The 12414-nt window shown below is 39.1% G+C and overlaps 1 protein-coding gene across 4 annotated transcripts in view; it reads left to right on the forward strand.

Annotated features, from left to right (window-relative positions):
* The window catches only part of Strbp (spermatid perinuclear RNA binding protein), a 126406-nt gene that overhangs the window by 95317 nt on the left and 18675 nt on the right, over positions 1-12414 (forward strand). For all 4 annotated transcript variants that reach the window (XR_260609.2, XR_001233576.1, XM_005382505.2 and 1 more), the window contains exons 11-12: positions 3429-3521; positions 3952-4151. Coding sequence is in view for 2 of the 4 variants with exons in the window: in XM_005382505.2 (XP_005382562.1) it covers positions 3429-3521; positions 3952-4151 (293 nt within the window). In the remaining 2 variants the exon portion in view is untranslated. The remainder of the gene's footprint in view (positions 1-3428; positions 3522-3951; positions 4152-12414) is intronic.

The following is a 12414-nucleotide window of genomic DNA, read 5'->3' on the forward strand; positions in this document are numbered from 1 at the left end:
GCCCATTTTGAGACCATATTTCACTAATTTGCCCAGACTAGGTAAATCTTAGATCCTTCTGTGTCAATCTTTCATAGTGCTGGAATTTACAGGGCAGTGCCCCTGCTTGGCTTAGTGCAAGTCTTTTTTTACATGCTTCTGAGATATGTGTCTTGGAGTTATTGTAGGTCAGTAAATGACCTAGTAATTTGTTGAATATACCAGTTTATCCTCCCACCAGCACTGTATGGGAGCTCTTGTTGTCCTGCATTCACAGCATTGTTTGGTATCCAGCACGTGCTTTTTCAGACATGAAATACAGTTTTTCATTTGACCTCCAGGTCATCATTTTTTTCTTGGTTTTTGTGGCCACTACCATCTCCTCGGTTATCTTCGTTCCTCCTCATCTTCCTGACTTCTAAATATTATAGTGTCCCAGGGTCTAGGTCTTAGACTTTTCCTCCTTACTTTTACTAACTCATTTAGTCTCCTCTATCTTGAAATTTCTTCTCTGCATCAGAGATTCTAGGCCTTCAACTCAGAAGGCCTCCAGCATATGCACATGGCTGCATACTGCGTCTCACACCTAAGACCCAACCTAAACCGCAGGCAGTCTCTGCCTCTGTTCTGCTCCTACGTAGCAGCCCCATCCCAGTCACTGGAAACGCTCCATCTACATGCTCAGTTCCCTGATCATCGAGTGGGAAGCTTTCCCCCTACAGTCAGGGATAAGCCAACGATGTCCACTATCACTACTTCTGTTCAGTATAGCTCCTGAAACATGAGGCTGAGCAATTAGGGAAGAGAAAGAAATAAGATATGAATAGAAAAGGAGTAAGTTAAATTATCATTATTTATAGATGACGTGGTCCTCTATATAGAAGACCCCAAAATCTCCACCAAAAGACTTCTAGAATTAATCATCAAATTCAGTAGCAGGATAGAAAGTAAACATTCAGAAATCCATAGTGTTCATGTACATCAATAACAAACTCATTAAGAGAAAGATTAGGGAAGAATCACTTTCGCAATAACATCAAGAAAAAAGAAATTTAAGAATTACTCTAATCAAGGAAGTGAAAGACCTCTACAATGAAAACATTACTCTGTTCAGCACCTAAAATTCTCTTGTTTGTGGTAAATACTCAAATATTTGTTGTTAAATGAATACATGAGGAATTTTATCATGGGCATGATAAAGTTATAAGGTGCTCATGAGGATTAAATAAGTTTATACATGTAAAGTATTAAGAGTAGTGCTGGGCATATAGTAAGAACTCAAATATTATTTAAATAATTATTTGCCTCAGAAATTATCATTTTTCATTACTAGATACTATAAAGGTGAAAAACTACCTTGCTTTGTAAAGCCAGCCCATTTTTCCTGTTGTTTTTACTACCTTAGATTTTTAAGCCATTTTCCAGGGCTACATTGATAATTAAACTTAAAACATAGATCTATATTTGTGTAGCTGGAGGACTTAGAGAGTAGATCTGTGCATTTACCAGCTTGTGATTTCCAGTAAATCAGGGAACTGCTTTTAATATAACTTAATGAGTAGGAGAGTAATTGAATAGATAGTGTTCCTTTTTAACTTTTATCTCTTAAAGACTGCATTCTGGGAGATGGGCAAACTCAAGAGTTTTATATAATGCAAGTGAAATGTAATACTAAGCAGACGCTACCACATTCTCTTGAAGAGAACATCAAAATTGATTGAGCGATTGACCTGAGTGGTAAATATTGACCCAAAGCAAATGCTGAAGTCAGTGTTTACCCCAAGGGCAATAATAAACCTTGATGGTCAGAAATATGTACCTTAGTGTTATTACAAAATTTCACTAGAACTATCTGAAAGCCTTGTAGTATGAATATCTTGAGCACAGTATGAGCATAGCATATTTTGAGCATGAATATCTTGAGCATATATTTAGAGACAATGTAACAACCAACTGTTAAGTTGAAGACAGGGAATTACTTAACATACTTGGACATTTGATACGCTTCTCTGATTTTTAAAAAACTTGGACACCAAAGCTGCTGCCTTGATTCCATACCCATTATGGTATTATTTCTGAGTTTTTTGTGTAAGATAGAAGACAAGGAGAAAATGTCTTTGGCCTTTGAAGATCAGTTTAAGGACATCCAGGAATAAAAAAATATATATAAAAGCAACAAGGATATAAGACTTTATTACTCACTTTACTGTTGCTGGGACAAAATACCTTGTATGCATAACTTGAGGAGAGGTTTGTTTTGACTTACCTTTTCAGAGGGTTCAGTCTGTGATTGGCAGGCTCCAAGGCAGAAAAACCTGGTGGAGGAAAGTTTCTCAACCCATGGTGGCTAGGAAGCAGAGAGCCCTCTGACGGCACGCTCCTAGGGCACCCCTTGTACAATTTGGTCACATCTCCTAACAGCACACTGAGATGGGAAGTTGTCAGTGGATTAATCCACCGATGAATTGAGCAGCCCCCTCAAGATCCAGTTACCTTCTGAACCCATGAGATTTTTGGAGGACATTTTAGATCTAAACGATAACAAAGATTATTTCTGGTACCGTACCATAGTCATTCTGTTTAAAAGTTGATGTGAGAGAAAGGCTTTATGGTGAAGGGCAACTGTAAATCTTGAATAGGATTTGAAGAGGCTGAAGAATATTTTATAATTTTATAATTGGACTTCTGAAAGCATAAGATTGATTTACTATGTTGACTTTTAAAATGTGCAGTTATGATGTAAATACTTATTTAAATTGTATAAATTTTAAAAATACTTGAGAAGATATAAGTGAAAATAAATTCTATCAGAGGTAACTACTTTTTTTAAAACATAGCTTTGCAGACCTTTTCTATTTTTTCTTTCTTTTGAGACAGGGTCTCACTATGTAGTTCAGGCTGGTCTTGAACTCACACTAAAAATAGACTATACAGTTTGTAAACAATAGAAATATATTACCCCCAGTTCTGAAGGGTGGAAGTCCAAGATGAAGCCTCCAGCAGACTTGGTGTCTGGTAAAGATTAGGGTCTGTTCTTTCCAGATGGCACCTGCTATGTGTCTTCACATGGTGGAACAGAGAAACAGCTCTCAGTCTTCTTTTATAAACGTGCTGTCAAGCGTGTTGTCACCGCCTACATGCTCTTTCCAGCAGTGCTTTATGTGGGATTAAGTTTCAACACAGGAATTTGGGGAGGATGGAAACATTCAGACCATTGCATATGTGTAGATAGTTGTGTGTGTATATATGAACGAATGGGAAAATAAATATTTTAAAAAGTGACATTACATTATTTAAGAAGATTTACATCTAAACATTTTGCTTTTTTAGATTATGAGTTTAATTATCAGTGAAAGTCCTTGTGTGTGATTCTGAGATTTTCCTACCTAAATGCATTAGAGTAAATGCAGTCATTGTTTTGACTGACAGTGACATTCTCATTTTTTTAGGTGCTGGCTCTTCAGCTCTGAAGAGGCCATTTGAAGATGGATTAGGGGATGATAAAGATCCCAATAAGAAGATGAAACGAAACTTAAGGAAAAGTGTGTAAAATCTTTATTCTTTTTGCTGTGAACTAGAGAGGATTTGTAGCCTCAGATAAGAAAATAGTGAAGAATTTGGTTGAATTGAATTAGAAGTTTAGGAATAAATCTTAACTGAGAAATTGATACTTAAACAACTTTTCTTTCCAAGCTTCATTGTTTAAGGTAGACTAGTACTGACAAGTGGAAATTAATGTATATATAGTAATGCATATTATTTTTATTTTTTTGCATGTTTTTATAATTATGTCAATATGATAATTGAGTTATTTTAGAACTATTTATGAAGTTAATTTATATGTGTCTTTTGAAATTCTCATTTTTTAATACTTGGTGAATTTATAATGGTTACTAGCAACCTACAAATGCATAGATTAAAGCAAAATGGCTTTCTAGCTAACCTCTCATCTCATTTCTCTTTCGTTAACAGTTCTAGATAGTAAAGCAATAGACCTTATGAATGCACTAATGAGGCTCAATCAGATCAGGCCCGGGCTTCAGTATAAGCTCTTGTCTCAGTCTGGCCCTGTCCATGCTCCAGTCTTCACAATGTCTGTAGATGTGGATGGCACAACATATGAAGCCTCAGGACCATCCAAGAAAACTGCAAAACTTCATGTAGCAGTGAAGGTACACAATCTCTTTTGCTTACCAGTGGTTTGTTATTTTACATTTATTTACAGTAAATCAACAGGATCTTCAAGATTTTAATAATAATGAACTTTTATCACGTTTGGATCATAAATATTTTTTGTTGTAAAATAATATCTATTGATTATATCAAATTTAAAAAATACAGTAAAAATTAAACTGTCAGTTGCATATTTCTGAGGCAATGATTATTGATATTTAAATACAGTATATTGGTATATTTTCAGTCTTTTTCTGTTTATATTCTTCTATGGGTGTGATGGGGACACAGACAATAAATACATAAGTAAGTATATAATATGTCAGGTAATGATTAGAAAAGTGCCCAAAAATAGTAACAAAGTGTCAAAAATGTCAAACGATATATTGTGCATTACTTACAAAATAGATTTCTAAACTGCGATGAAAGAATATGAGTCTAAAATAAGGCAGAAAAGTAAATGCACACTTGATCTTAGCCAAAAGCCTGAGAAGTGATTGAGAGAAGTAAAATCAGGACTAAGGGTGAAAATACATTTTAATGAGTTAGCTATCATGTACTCTGAGAATGAGTCACAAATTTAGAGCTAAATTCTGTAGCAAGTGGCACAAAAATGTGTGAAATATACAAGCCACTGTCTATGACATAAAAACAATTGGGTCAGTGTTGGTGTAAACAGGAGGTGGAGTTCCTCTTTTGGTGGATCTTGACAAAAAGGGTGTTGTTGCTACCCTTTAAAGCCGCCTATGATGAAGTGATACATGTTGTGTTTTTTTTTTTAAATAAATAATCTTTAATATAAGCTAGTAACCTCATAGTAACTTGCAATTCAGTAAAATTGGTGGGCGCTTTTTAATACAGTGATGAATGTTACTGTGTAATGAATTAGATACTAATTTCTCATTCAATGCAGTGATAACATTTTTATAATATAATGGAATTTGGATGGTCTGGGCATGCTTTTGTCTTCACTTCCAAATTTTTTTTTTTTTTTTTTTTTTTTTTTCCACTGAACTTTGGCAAACATGGAGAGCACATACATATTTGGGTCCTGTAATTCTTTTTTTTTTTTTGGTTTTCCTCCGGTACCGGGAACCGAACTCACGACGTTGCGCTTGCCAGGCAGGCGCTTTTGCCGCTGAGCTAAATCCCCAGCCCCTGGGTCCTGTAATTCTTAATACCAATTTTTTTTTTTTTTTTTTCCTCCGGTACCGGGAACCGAACTCACGACGTTGCGCTTGCCAGGCAGGCGCTTTGCCGCTGAGCTAAATCCCCAGCCCCTTGGGTCCTGTAATTCTGTGATAAACATCTGGAATACGTATACATCAATTATAATCTGAATGACATTGGATCTGAGAAGAGTTAAAAGCCTGTCATGCCATGTGTGGAGGTAGATGGCATCCACACTTTTTTCTTAACCTTGAGTTGCAGTTTGGGTAGAATGTAAACTTGACTGGTAAATCCAGAATATGTGAAGAGTTGAGATACTGGCTGCTTGAAAGTGGGATAAACTAGACTTCACTCCGGTGGAATAAGTGAAATATCAGGTTAAACTAGCTCTGAAGGTTTGAGAATCTCTCCTTCAGTACTTTTTGTGGCTGAATGTGTTTAATCAGCAATCTGATATGAAGGCCTGGCACTCCATCAGAAATAGCCTGCTGACTTCTAAGCCTCTGCAGTCTTACTCAGCTTTATGTACTGTGTAGTTGTATTCCAGAGGCAAATAGTCTTTGCTGAGGTCTTTCCAGAGTTTTTATGGTACATTTGGTTTTCTGAAAGTTGGCTTTTAAAAAATGTGTAGTTAAAAAAAAGAAAAAGAAAAAGAAAAAAAAATATGTAGGGGGTTACCAGTGGTTTAGAAGATGAGGGTAACATTAATAATTCTAATACCCAGAAATAATTGCTAGTTTACATTAAATGATTTTGGTGTATGTATTTTTCTAAGCTTTTAAAAAAGGCTACAATAAAAAATAAAATTTCCTAAGTTTGATGCAAACCCATTGGCAAAACCTGAGCTGAATTGATGTGAGGCCATTTTTAGTCTTTATTATTCCATTCAGTGTGTGTATTTTTTTTCTTTGCAGAAACACGGGATAGCACCTGACAGCCCATTGGGGATTTGGCAGATATATGCTCGTATGCTCTGTGTATTGCATTAGCTTTTGAAACTGGAAAATTACAAATTCTCAACCTGGTCCAAGGTTTCAGTTAAGGGTTTCATAATGTGTATAAAAACACTTCTCCTTAAAACAGGTTCAGGCTTTCTTTATTCATTGAGAAATATATTATGGATGTTTTATAGTTAACACAAAAATTACACTCATTTTTATCAAGCTACCATAAAGTAATTGTTTTAGATTTAGATGCTTCCATTTTATTATTTTGCATTTTTCAGTTTGTCTGGTTATTCCTTAGTATACATTTTAGAGATGGAATTACTAGACCAAAGGGAAAGCACATTTTAATAATTCATTAGTTCATTAAAAAATACATTGACATTCTGATTATATGGCAGGCATATATTGTCAAATTATCATCCATAAAAATTGTAACACATGTTACAGCTTCCATTTATAAATGAGTTAAATATCGAGATTTACATCTTCCATTTGGTTATGAACGAAAATCCCAGTAGATAAAAATCTTCACAGTCTTTACTCAGGAGCTTGGCAAGGGGATCCATAGCTGTTAAGACAGATCACACCAGAGAACCAAATCAGAACAAAGCAATAAGTCCATTCCTGCCACATGAGCTGGGCCACCCAGCAGCAGATTCCCCAAATGATCCGGATTAGTGGCTAATACTTCCTTTTCCTCTTCCAGTTCTTTATCCTGGCAAGCCCTCACACAGGACACATTTAGAGGCATGATCAGCGACATTCTACCTAAATAAAGAACGTTAGTAATTTGGGGGAAAAGATTAGCTAGAAGGTGACAAAGAATGAAAGCTCTTAATTTAGACAGGTGCTTATTAACACCATCAGATGTCCTGAGCCTCTGATGAAATCAGATCTCCATCCAATAGAAGCTATGATTGTTGCTTTCTTTTGAGTAGACAGCCATAGGCTAGAGCTCCATGTACTGTATTTTCACTCCAGGTCCCTAGGTTTCAAGGGTATCATCTTTCTCAGTCATAATATTTCTCAGCCTTAGCCCTCCTTCTAAAAAAGGAACATGGCTATGATATAGGACCTCCAAATGATATAGGGGAAATATTAATCAAAGAGTGAATTCTAAGGAACAACAGAGGTTATAAGTAGGAAATATTTATTGAGAAAGTACACCTCTGAGATGCAGGAGGGGACCTGAAAATGGGTTGCCTTTGACCCCACTTTCCAGAGGAAGTGTAATAAAGAGCAAAATTACCAGATGGGTACAAAGTCACCAGGTGGGACAACATAGGACCAATAAGATTACAAGTATAGCTGCTTAGGTAATGTTGATCCAATATGGGAGCAAGTTACATAGCAAGTGCCCATGGAAGGAACAAGGATCTGTCTTAGAAGAGATGAGTCAGGAGGTGCTGGGTGACTGATGTCTATCTAGATTTTATTGGACCAGGTGATACCAGTTATAATATATTATCTCTAGGGGAGGCAAGTAGACCTGGTCATTCAATCTTTATCTTGAGGCCTGGCCTTCAACAGATGCTCCTCCAGCCACAGTTGTAATGTGTTCTCATCCCCTACGCTGACTCCCACAAGAGCCCAGCCCTGTCTGACTGCCTATAATATTTCTACCTAACTTAGCTGTCTATAATAGCTCTGCACAGCTCACTTTTAAAATCATCCTGTTTCCATGAGTTATATTGTGATTTTAAAATTCACTTGATGTGTTTATTAGGTTTGACTTTGTTTGTCAGACATTGAAACTTGATTTTTTCTGGTGCTGTTATTTTGGGCCCAAATATCGATTCTAAAGAAACTTGTATTCTGGCAGAGAAAAGCAGAGCTAAATGGTTGTTATAACATAAAAATAGGAGCTACTGCAGTAGAAAGACCTCAGTAGAGAATTGGTCTCAATTCCAAATATAATGTGGGGATTCGTAGTCAAGGAATGGGGAGGGATCAGTGGATGGAAAATTACTAAGAGGAAACATCCGACAAGATTCTTGCTGAAAGCAGTTCAGGCTGATCAGACATCACCTGTGGGAAAGTAGGAGATGAGGAAATCTGACCAGCTACGTAGGGAAGTGGGAGAGTCTTGCTAAATCATTTGAGCAGGATTCTTGCTACAGCTGGACTCTTTAAGGATGAGGCTTAGCTGAAAAAGTAGCTCAGAGGATCCTGTCTTAATTTGGTCATTTCCAGAGGTCTGAGAACTTCCTGTATTTTAAACTTCTGTAGTATATACTAGTAAATGCTTTTAGAATGTGTGTTCATAGAAAAATGATTTAATTTGACATTTTATTCTTTTTAAAAAAGTTGTTAGCTATTTGTATTTTTTTTTGGGGGGGGTCAGGTTTTATTTTTTATTTTGAGTCAAGATCTAGTTAAATTGCCCAAACTGGGCTCAAACTTCCTTTTTTCTTTATTTATTTTTAATTTTAAAGAGTAAAAGAAGGATAACATTAATAGAGAGGGCTTACCAAATTACAGACAAAGTAGCAGGAAATTACCAATGGTTGTTGTTTTACATATTGTTATCTACAAGACAGTTTCTCAGGAAAACAAACAGACAAATAATAGTGAGTTACAGACAAAAGTGGTAGGAGATTATCAGTAGTTGTTGTACTATACTTTGGTATCTTCAGAGTGACTTCTAAAGAAAATAAATAGAGCTATACATGAGTGACCATTTGAATAATCATTGACTGTTCTCAATGATTGTTGTAGGAAACACATAATAATAAACATACGTCCATTTACGAAATAGCATAGGAACAATACAGACATTACAGAGTTATGGACAGATTAGTAGGAAAATATCAATGGCTGCTATAATACATGGTGGTGTCTTCAAAATGGTTTCTCAGGAAGACAGAGATATGCAAGAAAGATCTAACAAGTAGTTACAGCCTAAAGGTTGTGAAAAAGAGTGTATTACCTCCTCACCAGTGACTCCTTTCACTGAGGTGTGACGGCTGGAAGGAAGACCAGGATTGAAGAGAAGGACCGAGAGACTTGCACCCGTGTCTAGCAACAGGCTGTTTTCTTTTCCCTGTATAGTTGTGATTACCCAGGGCTCCTCCATGGAGATGACAGTCTGGCCAGAGGGAGAAGGCAGAGTATGCCCCAGGTCCCCTCATTCCTGTTGGACTAACTGGTAGCATGGGTCTGAGCTCTGGGGCCTCTACTTCAGAAGGCAGACTGATCTTCAGTGGTCACCTTTGCATTCAGGGCATGGCCCAGGGGGCTTCTTACGGCAGTTCCTCTTGAGGTGGCCTGGGTTTTAACAGCAGTAGCAGATGAATGTAGTCATTGAGTTCTTCTTGGGGCCCGGAGAATCAGACTTAGGGTCTGTTTCTCTTAGTGCTGCAGCAAAAGCAGCTGCTTTTTCTCAGTCTCTCTGTTTTCTCTTCTTGGCCTCGGCCTCGTCACAGCTATAGAATACTGAGGAGGTAATTCTTAGTAACATCTCAAGAGAGCCATCTGGGATGAAAGCCATTTTTTGTAGCTTTTTCTCTCCAGCCTCCCAGCACATTGGGACCCCATAACCACTTAGTGTCCTCTCCCCAACCGTCAGCACAGGCAGCAGGAATCTCGATATAGACCTCTCCGGAGTTCCACGCACTCCTCCACTGCAGCCTGTACTATCAGGGGAAGAATGGCTTCCAGGGGGTCTCCCCAGGTATTGCACAAGGTCCTCCTGGTTTCCATCTTCCGAACGGCTCTCGTGACCCTGGTCAGCTAGTCCTCTGAGTCTTCGGGTGTAGTCTGTATTCTTGTGGTCTCCTAGTCCTTGTTCAGCAGCTGCTCCTTTGCTGACTCTGGATCTTTCTGGTTCTCAGTGGCAGGGACAAGAGCAATGCGTTGTGTGGCATATATTCCCAGGGGTTTCTCCATGTTGGAATGATTCACACACGTCTACAGGCGGGCCTCTGCAGCCGGCGCGTGGTGGGGCAATTGTGTCATTGCTTCTCTGTGCCATGATAGTTCTCAGCTGTGCGACAGTGGCTGGCCTGAGGGCCAGTGAGTGCCAGCGTGCACTGCTGCGTGGCTTGCCAGGCACTGGGGGCCCACTTCCTGTGTCCCTGAGCTGCTAAGGGCCAGCCCAAAGGCTGGTGCTCCCCGCTGCGGCTTCCCAGGCACCAGGGGCCCGCCTCCTGGCCCTGCCATAGGGCTTCCCAGGGGCCTGCCTCCTGGGTGCCAGCTCGGCTAGGGCCTGGTCCAAAGGCCAGTGTACCCCACTGCACGGCTTCCCGGGCACTGAGGGCCCTCCTTCAGGGTGCCTGCTTGGCTAGGGACCAACCCAAACGCAGGCGCACCCCACCATCCAGCTTCCCGGGGGCCAGGGGGCCCGCCTCTGGGGCGCCTGTGCTGGTAGGGGCTGGCACACCCGGCCGCACAGCCTCCAGGGCACCGGGGGCTCCTAGCTATTTGTATTGAAAGTGAATGCTGTATCCCTTGAAGTTCATGCATTACATAAACTTTCTATATGTATTGGCACATGTTACTATAATAACAAGTAAATGACTGACACATGAGAAAAAGGTAGGGCAAAGTGGTGTTAACTAGTTTATATTAGACTATTCTAATTGTCTGTTATGTTGGGAAATGCTGCATGTCTTTACTTTTACAAATTTATTTGTGATGCTTGGCTTTTGCAGCCTGGGTTGTCTAGGGTTAATTTTGAACTGGTAACTTCTCCAAGATGAGATTCTCAAGGAGGGCATATTTGCAGGACTCAGCAGAGAAGGAGGTGTTTTCTTTATAAAATATTGATGAGGATATAACCAAATGATGTTAGTGTACTTAGTGTAAAGTACTACCTGAGTACTTTTAAAACTTAAGATGTTAAAAATGGCTTTACTCCCAAATAAATACAAAGAATTTATTTATGATGAGAATGCCAAGTTCTCTATATATGAATTGGATGGATTAATTTCAAGTTTTCTTGGTACAGAGTTTTACTTAAGCCTCTTAAAAATTTTTGTTTAGACTAATGCCCTTTTATTTGTTGGCAGAATTGTTGACTATGATGCCATTATCTGTGAGGGTGTTTGCCATTCATGGGGTGGCTGTAACAGTTTTTTAAGTTATCTGTTGAGTACATTTGGTATAATAAAGAAATAAAATGTGAAAGAAATACAGGGTCCTTTAGGAACTTATCCGTATGTCCTCCGATTTAAAACTTTAATTAAGGGCTGGGAGTGTGTTGCTCAATGGTGAGCATGTGCTTTGTATGCAGAGACCCTGGGTTCTGTCCTGAGCACCCTGCCTACCTGCCTACTGTAATCAAGCTGTGTGAGAGGAGGATGGAAATACAAACCAAAAATTGTGCTCAGTTCACTTGCACATAAAATAAATGCAGGAATTGCATCTTTTTTCCCCCAGATGTCAATTATGATTTAAGTTAGTGGTCCCTAATCTTTGGTATGAGGTACTGGTTTCATGGATGGGAGGGGAGGGGATGTGTGCATGAGCATGTGGGAGGTGGCGATGGTGATGGTTTTTGGTTTTGGTGGTTGGTTTGGGGATTAGATTGTTTTTATTTTTGATACCAGGACTCGAACTCATGACCTCAGGTTTGCCAGGCAAGCTCTTAAGCCACTGAGCTGTATACCCCCGGCCCGGAGCCGGGAGGGGATTAGATTCTTATAAAATAGAACCTGCAACCTAGGTTGCTTGCATGTGCAGTTCACAGTAGGGTTTGTGTTCCAGTGAGAATCCAATGCCAAGGCAGAGCTCAGGCTGTTGTGTGAGTGAGGGGGAGCAGCTATAAGCACCGATGAAGCTACATTTACCTTCTGCCATATGGCTCAGTTCTTAACAGGCTACCAATCCGTCCTTGTCCGTGGTCCAGGGGATGGGAACTCCTGATTTAAGTTGAAAGCACAGTCAAGTAGAAAGATTTAGATGTTGTAATTCCTTTTCTGGGCCACTTTCCCTTCATGGATTGTGTCATAGAATTTGGAGATCAACTACTACAGTCATCCTGTTTTGCAGACAAGAAAATTGAGAAGAGATGTTAGCATTAGACTGTCAGGTCTTTTCCTTTGTAGCCTAGTGTACTTTTTTCAGTGTATTATTTGACTTTCCTCTCATCCCATTGATTGAACCTGGCTATGCCATTTGTCCAAATTAAATGAAACAGGAGCAA

This window comes from Chinchilla lanigera, unplaced genomic scaffold (assembly GCF_000276665.1).
Source record: "Chinchilla lanigera isolate Chin_1 unplaced genomic scaffold, ChiLan1.0 scaffold00018, whole genome shotgun sequence".
Lineage (NCBI taxonomy): Eukaryota > Metazoa > Chordata > Mammalia > Rodentia > Chinchillidae > Chinchilla > Chinchilla lanigera.